Here is a 19994-nt window from a genome sequence, read left to right as displayed (position 1 = left end):
CCTCCTGGGTTCAGGTGATTCTCCTGCCTCTGCCTCCTGAGTAGCTGGGACTACAGGCATGTGCCACCATGCCTGGCTAATTTTTGTATTTTTAGTGGAAATGGGATTTCACCCTGTTGGCCAGGCTGGTCTTGAACTCCTGACCTCAAGTAATCCACCTGCCTCAGCCTCCCAAAGTTCTGGGATTACTGGGGTGAACCACTGTGTCTGACCCCCACTCTTGCTTCTTGACTCAAGACTACAAAGTGGCTACTAGAACTCTGGGCTTCATGACTATGTTTCAGAGGTAGAAAATAGGAGGGACTAAGGGGCTAAAGGGAAAAACTGAGTTTCTCTTAGTAAGGCTCTGTCTTTTAATTTGTCAAAGAAAGTCTCCCTTTTGGAGAAGTCTGCCTGCAGCTCATTTTCCAGAACCATGTTACATGATTACCCTTTTCTGCAAGGAAAGCTAGGAAATTGTATATTGTAGCTTTTAAGTCTCTATAATAGATGAAGGCAAGGGAGAAAGGATTGTGTTTAGGGTTTGGGTCAGCCATCAATAATATCTGCTATTTACTTTGGTAGTATTGTTGGAAGGATTGAATGAGATGATATAATCCAAGAAGTTTTAAAGAATGTAATTTATATCAATTTAAACTGTATTATTCTTCCTGACTTCTATGTGATTGTCTTAAAAGCTAGTATACTCTTGCACTAATTTATTCAATTTTTGTATTTAAGTCTCAGAAAATCTGTGAGACTAGTTATTTATGTTAAATGAGTTCACTTTATTTCCCATATTCCAGAAATTGGTGTATATATGTTTAGACATAAATATTGCATTATTTCTACTCAGCTCTCCTGTTTTAACCTGAGAATTAGTGAAGATCATTTTCACATCTGGCTTATCTTTGTGTGCCACACATCCTAACTCTCATAGTGATGGATTTGTATTTGTAGCTAGGATTTTCCTTTAGAAATATAAAAGAAAAGACTACTTCTCCAGAACAGTGTTATGCCCTTTTTGCCATACAACCTATATTTTCTCTTAAGTGTCACTGAGCATATCTTTCCTTTTAGTACTATCCAAAATCATTGGTGTCAAAAGTGGCAAAGCATTTATTTTTTAACTTCTTCTATTAAAATTCTTTAGCTTTGCTATGCAGAACTTGAAAGTTTTTAGAGTTTCCACCTAGGTTACTGCTGATAGTATCATTTGTTCCTGTGAGAATCAGTTGAATCATATTTTAATCAATTAAATTAAATTAAATTAATAATCATATTAAGTCAATTTATTTTACTAATTACTTATTAATTAAATTAATAAATTAATCTAACAATTATAAATTAATCAAATTAATTTAATAAATTGATTTAATAGTAAATTAATAGATGTATTATATAAAATACATAATTATGTAAAAATTAATAAATAACTTTAGGGCATGAGAGCTTCCTGCTAGTTGGGAAGCATTCTGTATGAATTTTTATTTTTGAGGGAGCTGTTTTCTGGAGACCAAGTACCCTAAATACACATGCTGAAGCTATCACCTGGTCCTATAGCATGAGGTAGAGAGAATGACCTACATAGTCGCTGTATTCAAAATTGTATTATAATACTTTTTCCTATGGAAAATGGCATAAATAAGTCCTGAAGGTGAACCAGGAAGGACAATTGAGGAGTGAGAATCTTAAATTATGTCAGAGAGAGCTAAGAAACAGATAGATCTCCCAAGAATTTGAAAATGACCAGAGGAACTTTCAAGATGTGTCATGGAGTTGGAGAGCCTTCTGACTGATTACTTCTGCATCTGTTTAGGCTAATGAAAATGCCAGTAGCTTATTAATTCTGTCATTTTGGGTAAAGCAAGACTTTGATGGTATATTGTTTTTTATTTTGTTTTAGTTTTTGCTGCCTGCCTTCTTTCTTTCTTTTCGTAGACATTGTTCGAAGTGATGTTGCCTTAGATAAACAGAAAGGCTGCAAGATTGCCCAGCACCCTGATGTTATGCTGGAGCTCCAAAGGGAGAAGGCAGCTCAGATGCATCTGGTTCTTCTAAAGGAGCAATTCTCCAATACTTACAGTAATCTCATATTAACAGGTAAGGCTATTGGAGTTGGTTGAAATCTTAGAGCATTCAGTTAGCAACTTGTTACTTGGGGTATGCACCTGTCTGTCTCCACTCACTTTATCACTTTTTAAATTGTGATGACTTGTCTTTCTTTTACAAATACTCCTTGTAGTTTGCAGATATATTTTGACTTGAAATTATGGGTGATTTAGCATGTGTTTTCTTCTCAAAACACAGAACCAGTAAAAACCTAATGAAGCCTTTAAAAATATGACTTTCTACATGTGTGCCAGTAGATTTGAGAGAATTACTAAATTTGGTGTCTTTTAAGAAGCAGCTATTTTCCTCTTTCTGTGTATGCCCTTTCTATGAACCCAGTGAATATAAAGATGAAATGTAAAAGAGATAATGGTCCTTAGGCAGAGCAGAGAATGTTCTATTCTTGGTGGAGTCTGGAAATATCTGGGGAATTTGATTTTCTTTTTAAGAGCAAAGAGGCTATGAGACTGAGCCGTGCTTCCTTACATTCTTGGTTCTAGGAGGAAAGTGAAAATGTGTCAGAGTTACAATGAGAAAGAATTTTTTGTAGGCTGCTTGCAAACTTTGCTGGTAATGAGCAAACGAGCTGCATGCTTTTGTCAGGCTTTGGAAAACATTGTAAGAGCAGAATCTCATGTGAGAATCATTAAGGATTTGAGGTGAACTCAGAAGAGCAGTCCAAGTTACCTCCATTTTCTTGAGACCACGTAAGGCAGACCTATATTATATTGACCCAAATCAACTTTAACAAATCAAAACTATGTGTTTTCCTTTGTTTATGAATATTAAAAAATAAAAAGATGGATTGTCTGACAGGCTATGACCATCTCACACTTATTTTTGTAAGTTCTAAGTTAGGAAAACTATAACTTTTTTTTTACAGGCTTCTTGGCATGTCACCAGGAATTGCTGAGTGGCAACCAAATTGTTTTGCTTTTAGAAAAGCACAGGACTGTTCTAACTTTTCATCTTGTACCTGGTTGAAAAACCCAAAAGCATGAGATGAAAGCCAGACTTAAATGTAGCTTTGGTGAGCAGAGAAGGGGATTATGGATTTCATAAGTATAGGCCCTGTTTTTTGCTCTTTGATAGGTCATTAAGAAGGGAAACGTTAAAAGTGATTTATGGCCAATACATGTATTTCCCTAAGTTGGTTACTGAAACTGGGTTTAAGTTTAGATGTTTGGGAGGAGCATAGATGTTTCTTCAAGTTTTTTAAGTCAACTTCATATGTATGTGTGCATGTGTGTGTATATAAATATGTGAGTGTGTGGGGGGTGGGTATTTTCCAATTCAATAAGCAGAAATGAAATATTTTTATTCCATCTTTAGTGTAATATTTTTAGGCATTTATTAGAGGGGTCAGACCTTGTGTTCTTTAATGTGGCATAGGAAGGGCTTAGGGTAATTCTAACCCTAAACCAAGGCTCCAGAGTATGGCTTGAAGGCATATTATCTTTGAAAACACAAGTGTTCTATTAAGTTTAGTGGAATCTTTTCTAATTCTCAGTAACATAATCCCTTTGGATGTTTATTCACAGTTCAAACTGTTGGAATCAACATTGTCAACTTTTACCCTGACAAATTGCTTACTTTCTACTAAACAAACTTACCCTAGAGAAGAGCCTCTTTCCTGCTCTCACTTCTTCTAAGCTGCTTCAAAGAGTCCTTAGGCATTTTCCACATTTTTCACCCAAATGCCTGTGCAGAGGTGGTACCCTACTGCAGACAGAGCATTTTGCATGCCCTGGTTTGTTTACATGAAAGTGCAAAAGGTTTTGATCCAGGTGTTGGGAAGAGATGGAGCCATTTCAGTTTAGCACCGATGGTAAAACTATTTTAATTTCCTTTAACTAAGTCTTTGATTTTACACAGTGTGGTTTTCTAATTGTTATGAAGTTTAATCCTTGATTTCTTGTATAAATCTTGAGAACATGGTCTCCAGACAGCTAAACATAATATTTAAACATAACTAAACTAACTTTTGTAAATATTTCCCTTTTCAGTGATGAATGTATATTGGTAAGGAGGGTGAAGTTGAAGGGGCAGAGACCTCTCAAATGAAGTGACTTTCTTTACCAACACATTCAGAACACATACTCCAGTATTTTTATCTGTATACGTCTGACATAATGTTTGAAATATCTGCAATGAAAGTATTTATGTGGGAACACAATGAGGAAACAACCTCTAAAATCTCAGAAAGAGATCACTTTAACATCCTTCTCCTCTACCCACAAATTATTTATAGAATTTTATGTGTATGGGTGTGTAGTAATTGTTTTCTAGTCAGTTAGTGGTATATTCTTTATTTAAAAAATGGGACAACTAAGATATCAGTACAGTAAAAAAATTAAGTGATTGAAATGTCATATGGTTAAAAGCATGTTAAAAATGATAGTTGTTGAGTTCCACCTCACAAGCAAGTCCTTATTCTTTGATGTTCTACCTTTACCTCATGTGACTGTCAGCTGTTGATGGGAGAGGCATGCCTTCATATTCCACATTACAGCTAATGATCCCTCTTAAACAGTCACTCCTCAGAGAAGGGCAAATTGTATTCTAGCTTTGAAGGCCTTTTAACCATTTAATAAAAGAAAACAACTCTGCAACTGTTAGTGATATCCGAGTTAATGGAAACAATAAAAACTAATAAAATTTAATGTATATATCTTGTTGAAGTATTCCTTATTACGTGCATTTGTAGAAAAGTAGATTCTTTTTACATATTTTTGCGTAGTTTTAAACTCATGTTAATGTTTTCATGTCAGTGGTTTACATGATACTGGAAATAATGTTAGCCTCACCTAGCCTAGAGGGTTTTTAAAGTAAACTCCAAAGTTACAGGGAGATGATGGAGTAATTCCAGTAGACCATCAGTGATGGAACTGTTTTAAATGGTGATGAGTCATGTACTGCACTTTTCCCACTCACCTATGGGGGTGTATATGTTTGTCCTGCAGTTTCTTGAGTTGGAGAGTGTTGTCATTGTACATGTGGCTATGAGAAGGAGAATTGGACCTAATGAGAGGGAGAATCGGACCCTTTAAAAAAAGAACAGGAATCAGATGTCTTACACTTCTTTGTGCTCTCATGATTCCTGATACAACAATACTCTATAAATTTGTTGATAATATTCTGCTATGTACATAAAGAATGAATTCATTAGATTACTTTTTAGGTATAATATTGACATGTATTAAATAACTTTTATGGGTTCAAATTCAGTTGTTTCTCTTCACCTTGCTCCCTCCCCTTCTTCGAGATATAAATTGAACTTTTGGTGTAGATGCTTGTGCTGTAATCAAATGAGACACATAAAAGTCAGCCTTATGGGGAAATAAGGTTTCTAGGATTTTGTTTAGAACATAAACTTCTAGAGAGCAAGGAATATCATATGTGTACAGCATTCTGGATTGCGTGTAAAGCATAGTGAATGATACTGAAATGAGGTCAAATTTCTAAAAATGTATTTGTGTTGTGAAAGTCATCTAGTCAACCCTCTGTATACAGGCAGTTTGAAAGTGTAGCCATTATAGATGGATGACATTATTCAAGATACTTTCTAATATTGCTTTATGAAGATTCTTGTCATGTGTTGGCTGCCACTTTTGATTTTCTACCTCTTCATTCAGTCATTAGACTCCAAACTGGAGTGAGATTCCTATGGTTGGCTTTATGGTATTACTGTGGCAAATAAATTAAGCAAAAGAGACTTCCACTTTCCGTTGTGGCCCATTCTGTTGACTTCAATTGAGCAAAAGTGTACAAATCAATGAAACAAGGACTGTTTCATAGTTAGCACAAACCATAATAATCTGGGGACTATTGCTAGGTAAGCATCAGACTACAGTAGCCAACAAACACAAAACAGTCTGTTAGACTCAAATTCTTCCTCTGTAGCACTTTTCTTTATCACTGTTCTTTAATAATTTTGCCATTAATTTGGCATTTTAGTAGAAGTTCAAAATAATTTCTGCCAATGATTATTGATTTTAGTTATGCTTCAAAATTAATTTTATTAGTGATTTGGATAAATCTTTTCCATTATGAAAATGGCTTCTATATATTCTCACTAGAGTGAGTCCTCTTACTGTTGTTTTGGGATTTTGGGAGATCCACCTCCCTCCCAATGTTACTCATTCACCTTTCCTTATTTTCTGCACCTAAGTGAATGTACTATAAATTTATCTGCGCAAACTCTATCATTAAATACTCCATATTTTCTTTCACTCCACCCTAGATGCTCAGAGCAGCCTCATTTCTCCCATTTGCCATATTATCCCATGGTGCATTCAAAATTATCTTTAAAACCCCTTTAGTCTATATCTCCGTCTGGTACCAGCACCATGCTGTTTTGATTACTGTAGCCTTGTAGTAAATAGGGGAGGGACAGCGGGGGGTGGGGGTGGGGAGTTGGGGAGAGATAGCATGGGGAGAAATGCCAGATATAGGTGAAGGGGAGGAAGGCAGCAAATCACACTGCCATGTGTGTACCAATGCAGCAATCTTGCATGTACTTCACATGTACCCCAAAGCCTAAAATACAATTAAAAGAAAAGGAAAGAAAAAAACCCCTTTATACAGTAGTAACACATTTTATATTAGTCTTAGGAGACAAGAAGAAAACCATCTGCTACATTCACTTTCTGCTTTGTAAGAAAATACATTTGTGTATCAATATGAACCTAGGTGGGTGTGATTGGATGTAAAGCACAACCCAAACTCCTGGATTACAGACTATTTAATGTCAGGTTTTATCCCCCTGGCATTTGCTTCCAACTTTATCAGACAAAGCAAAATAATGTTTAAAAAATCACTTTGAAAAGTGATTAATATGTAGCATTGTGTGCTATTTATTTGCATGTTTACTAAAATACTATAGAGTGATGTGGATTATATCACCATAGATGACTCTTCTAGAGGGCTTAAGATTGTGTCACATATATGTTATATATATTCTAAACTTTTTAGGGAAATTTTTCAATATTAAAATTTATAGACTAGCACCTGCTATGGTGAAAGATGTTTTACAACTAGCTGATAAATGAAATCCCTGTATTAATTCATGCTTTATAAGTAACAAATATAGTAAACATTATAACTCTTTGAACACACTTGATGGGATTTTGAGTGTGATTTTGAAGTAACACAAACATATATTCAGCCTCCCTTTTTCTTTTTGTTTACGCATTAATTTTTATTATTTATTTATTTAAAATGTCAATAGCTTTAGGGGTACAAGTGGTTTTTGGTTTTATGGATGAATTATATAGTGGCAAAGTCTGAGATTTTAGTGCACTCGTCACCTGAGTAGTGTACATTCTACCCTATATCTAGATTTTTGTCCTTCTCCTTTCTCCCCTCCCTCACTTCTGAGTCTCCAGTGTCTATTATACCACCCTGTATGCCTTTGTGAACCTGTAGCTTAGCTCTCTTATAAGTGAGAATATACACTATTTGGTTTTCCATTCCTGAGTTACTGCACTTAGAATAATGAACTCCAGCTCCATGCAACTTGCTGCAAAAGGCATTATTTTTATTCGTTTTTATGGCTGAGTAATATTCTATGGTGTATGTCCCATTTTCTTTATCCACTCATCAATTGATAGGCACTTAGGGACGTTCCAAATCTTTACAATTGTAAATTGTGCTGTAGCAAACACATATGTGAAGGTGTCTTTCTGATATAGTGGCTTTTTTTCCTTTAGGTAGATAGCCAGTAGTGGGATTGTTGGATTGCAAACATTCACCTCTTTTAAATTATTCTGGTGATTCTGGTTTTCAGGATTCCTGAATCAAAATCAGAGTTTGTTTAAAAAAAATTGTTAATTTTATTTCAATAGTTTATGGGAAACAGGTGGTTTTAGGTTACATGGATAAGCTCTTTAGTGGTTCCTTCCTTCCTTCCTTCCTTCCTTCCTTCCTTCCTTCCTTCCTTCCTTCCTTCCTTCATTCATTCCCTCTCCCTCCCTCCCTCCTTCCTTCCTCCCTTTCTTCCTTCCTCCTTTCCCTCCCTCCCTCTTTCCTCCCTCCCTCCCTTCTTTTTCCTTCCCTCTTTCCTCCCTCCCCTCACTCCCCTCTCCTCTCCTTGCCCCCTCCCCTCCCCTTGCCCTCTTCCCCTCCCCTCACCCCTCCTACCCTCCCCTTGCCCTCCTCTCCCCTCCCCACCCCCTTCTCCTCTCCTCCCCTCACCCCCTTCACCTCCCCCCTCCCCTCTCCTCCTCTCCCCTATCCTAACCTCCCCTTCCCTTCCCTCTCCTCTGTTCCCTCTCTTCCCTCTTTTTTTTTTTTTTTGAGACAGAGTTTAACTCTTGTCAACCAGGCTGGAGTGCAATGATATGATCTCAGCTCACTGAAACTTCTGCCTCCCGACTTCAAGTGATTCTCCTGCCTCATCCTCCCGAGTAGCTGGGATTATAAGTGTGTGCCACCGCATCCAGCTAATTTTTAAATTTTTAGTGGAGATGGGGTTTCACCATGTTGACCAGGCTAGTCTTGAACTCCTGATCTCAGGTGATCCACCCACCTTGGTCTCCCAAAGTGCTGGGATTACAGACATGAACCACTGCACCCATCTTTAGTGGTGATTTCTGAGATTTTGGTGCACCCATCACCAGAGCAGTGTACATTGTAACCAGTATATCATCTTTTATCCCTCATCCCCCTTCGACCTTTCCCCCGGAGTCTCCAAATTTCATTGTATTATTCTTACACCTTTGCATTTTCATAGCTTAGCTTCCATTTATGAGTGTGAACATATGATGTTTGGTTTTTCCATCCCTGAGTTACTTCACTTAGAATAATGGTCTTTAGCTCCATCTGGGTTGCTGTGAATGGCATTATTTCTTTCCTTTTTATGGCTGAGTAGTAATCTATGGGGGGGGGTGTGTGCATATGCATGCCTGTGTGTGTGTGTGTGTGTGTATCTATCTATCATCTATCTATCTGTCTAACATCTATCTATCTATCTATCTATCTATCTATCTATCTATCTATCACATTTTCTTTATCTATTGGTTGGTTGATGGGCATTTAGGCTGGTTCTGTACTTTTGCAATTGCAAATTGTGCTGCTATAAACATGCAAGTGCAAGTGTCTTTTTCAAATAATGACTTCTTTTCTTCTGAGTAGATACCTAGTAGTGGGATTGCTGGATCAAATGGTAGTTCTGCTTTTAGTTCTTTAAGGAATCTCCACAGTTTTCCTTAGTGGTTGTACTAGTTTACATTTCCACTAGCAGTGTAAAATTGTTCCCTTTTTACCACATCCATGCCAACATCTGTTATTTTTTTTATTTTTACATTATGGCCACTATTACAGGAATAAGGTGATATCACATTGTAGTTTTGATTTACATTTCCCTGATAATTAGTGATGTTGAGCATTTTTTCATATGCTTATTGGCCATTTGTACAGCTTCTTTTGAGAATTGTCTATTAATGACTTTTGGGCATCTTTTGATGGGATTATTTGTTTTTTTTTTTCTTGCTGATTTGTTTGAGTTCCTTGTAGATTCTGGATATTAGTCATTTGTTGGATACATAGTTTGTGAAGATTTTCTCCCACTCTGAAGGTTGCCTGTTTATTCTGCTGATTTTTTTTTCTTTTGCTGTGCAGAGCTTTTTACTTTAATTAGGTCCCATCTATTTATTTTTGTTTTGGTTGCATTTGCTTTTGGGTTCTTGTTCTTAAGGTCTTTGCCTAAGCCAATGTCAAGAAGAGTTTTTCTGATGTTATCTTCTAGAATTTTTATGGTTTCGGATCTTAGATTTAAGTCTTTGATTCATCTTGAGTTGATTTTGTCTAAGGTGACAGATGAGGATCCAGTTTCATACTTCTACATGTGGCTTTCCAATTATCCCAGTGCCATTTGTTGAATGGGGTATCCTTTCCTCACTTTACGTTTTTGTTTGCTTTGTTAAAGATAAGTTGGCTGTAAGTATTTGACTTTATTTCTGGGTTCTCTATTCTGTTCCATTGATCTATGTGCCTGTTTTTATACCAATACCATACTGTTTTGGTAGCTATAGCCTTGAAGTATAGTTTTAAGTCAGGCAGTGTGATGCCTCTGGATTTGTTCTTTTTGCTTAGTCTTGCTTTGGCTATGTGGGCTCTTTTTTGGTTCCATATGAATTTTAAGATTTTTTTTTCTAGTTCTGTGAAGAATGATGATGGGAATTATAATAAATTTGTAGATTGCTTTTGGCAGTGTGGTTATCTTTACAATATTCCAGCAGTGTTTTGTAGTTTTCCTTGTAGAGATCTTTCACCTCCTTGATTTGGTGTATTCCTAAGGGTTTTTTGTTTGTTTGTTTGTTTGTTTTTTTTTTTTTCTGTTGTAAAAGGGATTCAGTTTTTCATTTGATTCTCAGATTGGTCATTGTATATAGTAGTGCTACTGATTTGTGTGCATTAATTTTGTATTCTGAAACTTTATTCAATTCATTTTTCAGATGTAGGAGCTTTTTAGATGATTCTTTAGGGGTTTCTAGGTATATGCTCATATCATGAGGAACCAGCAAAATTTTGACTTTCTCTTTAGTGATTTGGATGCCCTTTATTTGTTTCTCTTGTCTGATTACTCTGGCTATCACTTCTAGTGCTATGTTGAATGGAAATGCTGAAAGTGGGCATCCTTGTGTTGTTCCAGTTCTCAGGGGGAAGTTTTCAACATTTCCCTGTTCAGTATGATGTGCACTGTGAGTTTTTCATAGATGGCTTTTATTACATGGAGGTATATCCCTTCTATGTTGATTTTGCTGAGGGTGTTTTAATCATAAAGGGATGCTAGATTTCCTCAAATCCTTTTTCTGTATCTACTGAGATGATAATATGATTTTTGTTTTAAATTCTGTTTATGTGATGTATCACATTTATTGACTTGTATATGTTAAACCATCCTGCATCCCTGGTATAAAACCCACTTGATCATGGCATATTATCTTTTTAATATGCTGTTGGATTTGGTTAGCTAGTATTTTTTTTTTTTTTTGAGGATTTTTGCATCTATGTTAATCAGGGATATTTGTCTGCAGTTTTCTGTTTTTGTTATGTACTTCTCTAATTTTGGTATCAGGCTTGATACTGGCTTCATATAATGATTTATGATTTCTTTATCTTGTGGAATAGTGTCAGTAGGATTGCTATCAATTCTTTGAATGTTTGATAGAATTCAGCTATGAATCCATCTTGTCCTGGACTTTTTTTTTTAATTGGCAATTTTTAAATTACCATTTCAGTTTCACTACTTGTTACTGGTCTGTTCAGAGTTTCTATTTCTTTCTGATTTAATCTAGGAGGGTTGCAGACTTCCAGGAATTTATTCATCTCCTGTAGATTTTCTAGTTTGTGTACATAAAGGTGTTCATGGTAGCCTTGAATGATCTTTTGCATTTCTGTGGTATCAGTTATAATATTTCCCATTCTATTTCTAATTGAACTTATTTGGGTCTTCTCTCTTCTTTTCTTCGTTAATCTCACTAATGGTATATCAATTTTGTTTATCTTTTCAAAGAGCCAGCTTGTTGTTTCTCTTATCTTTTGTATTTTTTTGGTTGTTGTTTCAATTTCATGTAGTTCTGCTCTGACCTTTATTTCTTTTCCTCTGCTTGGTTTGGGTTTGTTTGATCTTGTTTCTCTAGTGTCTTGAAGTGTCACCTTAGATTGTCTATTTGTGCTCTTTCAGAATTTTTCATGTAGACATATGATGCCATAAACTTTCCTCTTAGTACTGCTTTAGCTGTATCCCATAGGTTTTGATAAGTTGAGTCATTGTTATCATTCAGTTCAAAGATTTTTAAAATTTCTACCTTGATTTTATTGTTGACCCAAAAATCATTTAAGAGCAGATTATTTAAATTCCTTGTATTTATATAGTTTTGAGGGTTAATTTATAGTTTTATTCACTGTGCTCTGAGAGGATACTTGGTATAATTTCAATTTTTAAATAATTTATTGAGACTTGTGATATATATGGTCAGTCTTGGTGCATATTCTATGCACTGATAAAAAGAATGTATGTTTTACAGTTGTTGGGTAGAATATTCTGTAAATATCTGCTAAATCCATTTGTTCTAGGTTATAGTTTAAGTTCGTTGTTTCTTTGTTGACTTTCTGTCTTGATGACCTGTCTAGTGCTCTCAGTGGAATATTGAAGTTTCCCACCATTACTGTGTTGCCATCTATCTCATTTCATTGTTTCATAAATTTGAGAGCTCCAGTGTTAGGTGCATATATATTTAGGATTGTGATATTTTCCGGTTGCACTGATCCTTTTAGCATCATATAATGTCCCTCTTTGTCTTTTTAAACTGTTGTTGCTTTTAAGTCTGTTTTGTTTGGTGGAAGAGTAGCTGCTTCTGTTTACTTCTGGTGTCCATTTGCATGGAATATCTTTTTTTCACCCCTTTACCTTAAGTTGATGTGAGTCCTTGTATGTTAGGTGAATCTCTTGAAGACAACAGATACTTGGATGGTGGATTTTTTTTTAAAAAAATGAAATTAAATATTAAGTTCTGGGATACATGTGCATATTTGTTATGTAGGTAAACATGTGCTATGGTGGTTTGCTGTACCTATCAACCCATCACCTAGGTATTAAGCCCAGAATATATTAGCTATTTTTCCTAATGCTCTTTTTCCCCCAACCACCTCCCCCTGCCACCACAACAGGCCCCATTGTGTAATGTTCCCCTGCCTGTTCCATGTGTTCTCACTGTTTAGGTCCCACTTACAAGTGAGGACATATGGTGTTCGGTTTTCTGTTCCTGTGTTAGCTTGCTGAGGATAATGGCTTCCAGCTTCATCCATGTTCATGCAAAGGATATGATCTCATTTCTTTTTATGGCTGCGTCATATTCCATGATGTATCTGAATCACATTTTCTTTATCCAGTCTATCATTGATGGGCATTTTTGTTGGTTCCATGTCTTTGCTATTGTGAATAGTGCTACGATGAACATATGCATACATATATCTTTGTAATAGTATAATTTATATTCCTTTGGGTATATACCCAGTAATTGTATTGTCGAATCAAATGGTATTTCTGATTCTAGGTCTTTGTGGAATTGCCACATCATCTTCCACAATGGTTGAACTAACTTACATTCCCAGTTTGATGGATTTTTATCCACTCTGCCATTCTATATCTTTACATGGAGCATTTAGGCCATTTACATGCAACAGTAGTATTGAGATGTGGGGTACTGTTCTAGTCCTTATTCTAGTTGTTGCCTGAATACCTTGTTTTTTTTTCCCATTATGTTATTGTTTTATAGACCCTATAAGATTTATGCTTTAAGGAAGCTTTATTTTGGTGTATTTCAAGGTTTTGTTTCAAGATTTAGAACTCATTTTAGCATTTCTTGTAGTGCTGGCTTGGTAGTAGTGAATTCTCTGAGCATTTGTTTGTCTGAAAAAGACTTTATTTGTCCTTCATTTATGAAGCTTAGTTTTGTTGGATACAAAATTCTTGGCTGACAATTATTTTGTTTCAGGAGGCTAATGTACCATATTTTCTTTATACCCTAATCTCTTCTGACTTATAGGGTTTCTGCTGAGAATTCTGTTAATCTGATATGTTTTTCTGTATAGTTTACCTAATGCTTTCATCTCACAGTTCTTAAGATTCTTTCCTGTGTCTCGATCATAGATAACTTGATGTTTATGTGCCTAGGTGAGGGTCTTTTTGCAATGAATTTCTCAGATGTTCTTTGAGCTTCTAGTATTTAGTTGTCTAGATCTCTAGCAAGTCCAGGGAAGTTTTCTTCAATTAGTCCCTCAGATAAGTTTTCCAAACTTTTAAATTTCTCTTCTTCTTAGGAACACCAGTTATTCTTAGGCTTGTCTGTTTAACATAATTTCAAAGTTCTTGGAGGCTTTGTTCATTTTTCTCAAATTATTTTTTCTTTGTCTTTGTCTGATTGGGTTAATTCAAAAGCCTTCTCTTTGAGCTCTAAAGTTCTTTCTTCTGCTTGTTCTAGTCTATTGTTGAAACTTTCCAGTGCATTTTGTATTTCTCCAAGTGTGTCTTTCATTTCGAGAAGTTGTGATTTTTTTTATGATACCTATTTCTCTGAAGCATTTTTTAATCCATACTACATATTGCCCTTTTACTTTCTTCAAGTTAGTTTTTTTTCTTTCTCTGGTATCTCCTCGAATAGCTTAATAATCATCTCCCTGGATTCTTTATCAGGCAATTCAGAGAATTCTTTTTGGTTTGGGTTCATTGCTGGGGAGCTAGTGTGATCTTTTCAGGATGTTATAGAGCCCTGTTTTTTCATATAACCAGGATTGTTTTTCTGGTTCCTTCTCATTTGCATAGACTATGTCAGAGGGAAGATCTGGGACTCAAGGACTGCTGTTCAGATTCTTTTGTTCCATGGCATGATCCCTTGATGTGATGCTTTTCCCCTTCCCCTGGGGATGGGGCTTTCTGTGAGCCAAACTTCAGTGATTGTTATTTCTCTTCTGGGTCTAGCCACCAAGTAGGGTTACCAGGCTCTGGGCTGGTTCTGGGGAATGTCTTCAAGGGTCCTGTGATGTGATCCATCTTCAGGTCTCCCAGCTGTGGATCCTAGCATCTGCTCTGAGGGAGGTGGCAGGGGAGTAAACCAGACTGTTTGAGGGTCCTTGGTTGTAGCTGTGTTTAACGTGCTGTCTTTCTTGAATGATGGTTATGCTAGCAGTTGTCACATGGAGAGACGTAGGACCTCTGGTTAGGCAGGATGTTGCAGGCAGTGGAATTACCTGTTGTTTCCTTCTTCTTGGGGGAACAGGGTTATTCTGTCATGAGTTGCCGTAATGGCCTGAGTTGGTTGGCCTCCAGCCAGAAGGTGGTGCTTTCAAGAGAGCACCAGCTGCAGTAGTAGTAAGGGGATTTAAGCTTGCTATACATTGGCCAGGGTAACTATTCTGTTTCCTAGGCAATGGGTGGGGCCATAAAGCTTGGAAGAGTTTCTGTCTTTTGTGTTCTGCTACCAGGGCAGGTAGTGAAATACCTTCAGGTAGGGGCAGGGTTAGGTGGGTCTGTGCTCAGACTCTCCTTGGGCAAGGCTTGCTGAGGCCACTGTGGGGGATTGGGTGTGTTTCTCAGACCAATGGGGTTATGTTCCAGAGGGAATTATGGCTGCCTCTGCTGTGTCATATAGTTCTCCAAGGGCATAGCTGGTAGCAAAAGGTGTCACTCAGCTCCCACACAGTTGGCAAGGCTGGTCTTGCTCCTGCAGTGCCCCACTCAGACCTTGCACAGGTCATAAGCTTCCTTGTTAACAAAGCAAGCACACATTTCAGGCCTTGCCTCTTTTATCTTCCCACACTGTCAGCAGCAGCTCCTGTGCTTATACCTGCAGCAGTCCCCATTTACTCCCTGTATTCTACTCAAGAAAATTCACTCCGAGTCAAAATTATTACAAATTTCAGTTGGAAGCTTCTTTCAGCCTGTGGGAAGGCCTACAAGGCTCTTCCCATTGTTGTTTCTATTTCTTTTTTCTTTTCTTTTTTTAAATTGCTTTTTAGGTTGTTGCTTCTATTTCTATATTTTGTGTGGTTCCTAAAATCCATTTCAGCTCTAGGTAAGGTTACATCTTTCTCCTGTGATCTGGATTTCAGATTCCCCAGTGGGGATGTGTGTTCAGAGGCATATATTCCCCCTCTCACACTTTGGGAACTTGCAGTTTTTCAGCTGTCATGCAGAATTTGCAGTGGCATGCCACTTCTTTCAAAGGGTCAATGAATTCTTTCAGTTTTCCTGGTACATTCTCATGGTGTTCTTGGAGCAAAAGTTCACAGTGTGAATCTCCACATGCTGTTCTGTCCATGCAAGTGGGAGCTGCGTGTTAACCCTGTATCCTATCTGCCATCTTCCTAAGCTATCTCAGCTTCCTAATATAGTCTAGGAGCCAGGCAATTAGATAGAGTCTGAGCAGTGGTCTTTCCCATGCCATAAGGAAAAGTTTGAAATTAAATTTTTATCATGGAAGAACCAATTGTAGACACAGTCTCTGCATGATTCACTCTCCAGGTAGTGTAGCAGAGTTCATTTTGAAGTCTGGTTTAAAATAAATGAATTTTCATTGTCTTTATTCAGAGCAGTAATTCTTAGGTTTGCAAGGGTGAAGCTTTCTTGATTAGGGATCAGGAAAGTTTTTTGGGTGTGTAATGAAGAGGTTTTATAGCTATTTTCTGTCTGGTTGGGGCATGTCTGATTTAACTTTAACAGCATTTGTGGAGTGCTTACTGTATACCAGTATCTTCTGCTGCTACTCATGATACTGTACTATGTAATCCTTTGGGACACTCCATTATCAGACTTCCCTTATGCTATTGATGGCAGTGGCAGCCCATACGGAGTAGCCACTGTGAAGAGGCCAGCTGCAACAGGGGAGGTGCAGCCAGGGCTGCACACTCCATGGAGCTGGCAGGAGCTCCACCCCCTTCTGAGTTGGCAGGGTGGGAGCCCTGCCCTCCCAGACACAGCTGAAGCTGCCCAGCCATGGCTACAGACCCAGGCATCCCTGCACTCTCAGATGCCAGGAAAGCCCCTCTGCCTCAACAGGCTTGGAAGTGCCTACTCCTGCTTCCTGGCCTCTCCCCACTCCTAGTGACTGCTCTAATTTTGGAGCAAAGTTGAGGCTGAGCCTGGGCACTGGTGCAACCTGGCTGGGTGTTCATGTGCTTGGGGCAGTGCTGACCACCAGTCCCCTGCTGCCTTGGTCCCCTCTGGACTTTGGGTGCTGACAAACACAGAAGGGAGTCTGAGGGAGGTACTGAGGGTGACTTGGTGCAGGACTGCAGGCACCCCTTGGCACTAACAGCCTGGGTGCTGTGGACATGACTGATGGTGACAGGAGGCAGACAGGCTCCTGGGCATAAAGCGTTGGGTCCCTGGTGAAGCCCCACCTTCAAGCCAGGAATTGCCTGAAGCATGGGGGCCAGGCTGTGAGTTCGGGTGGAGTCCATGGACTGGAGTGAGAACTTACTGTGCTTTTCCCAGGCCCACCCATGGCAACCCATGGACCAATCAATACACACTTTCTCCCTTCTAAGCCCATAATAACCCTGAACTCAGCAAGACTCAGGCAGAAATCAGAACAACCTGCCTGCAGATAGGAGCCACCCATTACAGGTCTTCTTCATTCAGGACTCCAGACTCAATGGGACAAACGGCCTCTAACAGTGCCTAGGCTAGGCCTCAACTTTGCTGTGAAATTGAAAAGGAGCTACCCACTCTGGGTCCCCTTTTTGCTGAAGGCTGCATAGACATCAGGACAACCTGCCTGTGGATAGGAGCTATCCACTCTGGGACTCCTCTCTGCTGAGATTTGCACACTTTTTGGGATGACCTATCTGCAGATAAGAGCCACCCACTCTGATTCTCTTCTCCACTGAGGGCTACACACTTGATGTGATGACCTGCCTGTGACTAGGAATACCCACTATGGACCACCTCTCCGCTGAGCAGGGCACTCATCAGGATGACCTGCCTGCAGAAAGGATCTACCCTCTGTGGATCTCCTGAGCACTGTATAGTCACTCAATAAAGCACTTCTTTGCCTTGGTAACCCTCTAGTTGTCCATGTAACTCATTCTTCCTGGACACAGGACAGAAACTCAGTGGTGGGACTGAAAGAGCTGTAACACAAACAGTCCTGGAATATGCCCCCACTTGCCTTGTTGTGGGTGACAAGAAGGAGAGAAGAGTGAAGGAGAAAAGAGCTGAAACCACACTCAGCCTTTAGTGCTGTTTTTCTTTTTTAAGTCTAACAGGTGAAGCCTTTAGTGCTCTTTTTAATTTTTTTCAGTCTAGCAGCTAAAAAACATCTAATTGTTGCTGTTTTCTCACTATAATTGGGGTTTGTATATTTTAACCTGTTTTGGTGATTTGCATATCCCTTTTGATGAATTACCTTTTCTTATTCCTTGCCTTTTTAAATTGATGATCTTTTTCTTAGCAGTTTGTGATTGTTCTTTGTGAATAGAAATGTTAATCCTTTATCATATGTATTGCAAAGCATTTTTCACTCTGAATATCATCTAATTTTTGACTCTGTTTTAAATTTAGAGCATTCATCTTTCACTGTGACTGGAATTTATGTTTACTTGTAGTGTGATGTGTAAGTATATAATATTGTTTTCTTCAAAATGACTAGCCAGCTTTGCCTATGTGGTTTTAAAACACTTTTTTGCCACTGTATTGAAATACCACTGATGTTATATATTATACTCCCACATAGATTTGTACCTATTTCTGAATTCTGTTTTCTGTCATTTTGCTATTCTTTATTTCTCTGCCATTGGTATACTGTTTTGATTTCTGGTAATGCTCATTAACTACCCTCTCATTTTTCTTTTCAAAAATTTACTTGACTATTCCCATATAATTACTTTTCAAAATCAACATTTCATTGTATCCAGTTCAAGTAAATTCATCACTGGATTCCATTTGGAATTACAGTCAAATTATTGCCAAATTTGGGAAGGATTGATACTTTTCAATATTTTCTTCCACTTAAGAAAATAGTGGCCCAGCGCGGTGGCTCAAGCCTGTAATCCTAGCACTTTGGGAGGCCGAGGCGGGTGGATCAGGAGGTCAAGAGATAGAGACCATCCTGGTCAACATGGTGAAACCCCGTCTCTACTAAAAATACAAAAAATTAGCTGGGCATGGTGGCGTGTGCCTGTAATCCCAGCTACTTAGGAGGCTGAGGCAGGAGAATTGCCTGAACCCAGGAGGTGGAGGTTGCGGTGAGCCCAGATCGCGCCATTGCACTACAGCCTGGGTAACAAGAGCGAAACTCCGTCTCAAAAAAAAAAAAAAAAAAAAAAAGGAAAAGAAAATAGTATATCCCTCCACTTGTTCAGTTATTTTGTGTCGCTTGGTAACTTGGTGATACTTTAGAATTTTCTTTCTATACTTTTTCTATTAAATTTATTTTAAGGTATTTTATAGCTTTATTGAGAGTGTTTTTTGTTTTGTTTTGTTTTGTTTTTGACATGGGGTCTTGCTCTGTCACCCAGGTCGGAGTGTAGTGGCAGTATCTCAGCTCACTGCAACTGCCACCTCCCAGGTTCAAGCAATTCTCTGCCTCAGCATCCTGAATAGCTGGGATTACATGTGCCTGCCACCACGCCCCGCTAAAGTTTTATTTTTTAAAGTATTTTTCATTGAGATGGGGTTTCAGCATGTTGGTCAAGCTGGTCTTGAACTCCTGATTTCGTGATCCACCCACCTCAGACTCCCAAAGTACTGGGATTACAGGTGTGAGCCACTGTGCCTGGCCAAATTTTTTCACCTTATAAGTTTTTCTTATGTAAAGGGAAGATACAGATTTTAATTATTTTAAACTTGTATTCATTCCCTTTACCAAATGTTCATATTAATTCCAGTAACTTGTTCATAGAGTATTTTGTGTTTTATAGGTTTACAGTCTTATCAAAGACAAAGGCATATTTGTCTTTTTTTCTAAATTTTTACCGATTATTTTCCTCTTAATTTATAAAAGCCCCCAAAAGAAGATTGAAAAATAATGGTGCTAGCTGCTTTTCACATGATTTAAATGTGAATAACTTTATTATTTTATGTGCATAACTGAGTATTTTCTCTGAAACCAGCACCTTTGTGGTAAAAATAATATTATATATATTTAAAAGTATAATGACTTCTGTTGTTATTTCTGATTATAGTAGAGATAAAATATTTTGACTAATGTTCTTCCAGTCATCTCTCTGTGCATTCTCACACACATGTAAATAAATGTCATAAATGTAGAAACATATACATATGCATAATTTTATATAAATCAAATAATACAGTACATACCTTTTATTTTGTTACCACCTTAAAATTTTGTGGACTTCTTTCTGTATATAGCAATAAGTATAGATTCATATTATTTTTA

The 19994-nt window shown here is 37.8% G+C and overlaps 1 protein-coding gene across 3 annotated transcripts in view; it reads left to right on the top strand.

The window, feature by feature from the left end:
* Nucleotides 1-19994, top strand: part of HPSE2 (heparanase 2 (inactive)) — an 841690-nt gene that overhangs the window by 193282 nt on the left and 628414 nt on the right. For 2 of the 3 annotated variants that reach the window (XM_074382736.1, XM_074382735.1), the window contains one exon: nucleotides 1921-2082. The exons of the other annotated variant lie outside the window; for it this stretch is intronic. In XM_074382736.1, coding sequence (XP_074238837.1) covers nucleotides 1921-2082 — 162 coding nt within the window. The remainder of the gene's footprint in view (nucleotides 1-1920; nucleotides 2083-19994) is intronic. 3 annotated transcript variants of the gene reach the window in all.

The sequence above is a fragment of the Saimiri boliviensis genome, chromosome 12, assembly GCF_048565385.1.
Source record: "Saimiri boliviensis isolate mSaiBol1 chromosome 12, mSaiBol1.pri, whole genome shotgun sequence".
Classification (NCBI taxonomy): domain Eukaryota; kingdom Metazoa; phylum Chordata; class Mammalia; order Primates; family Cebidae; genus Saimiri; species Saimiri boliviensis.
This window is presented reverse-complemented; position numbering and strand designations above follow the sequence as displayed.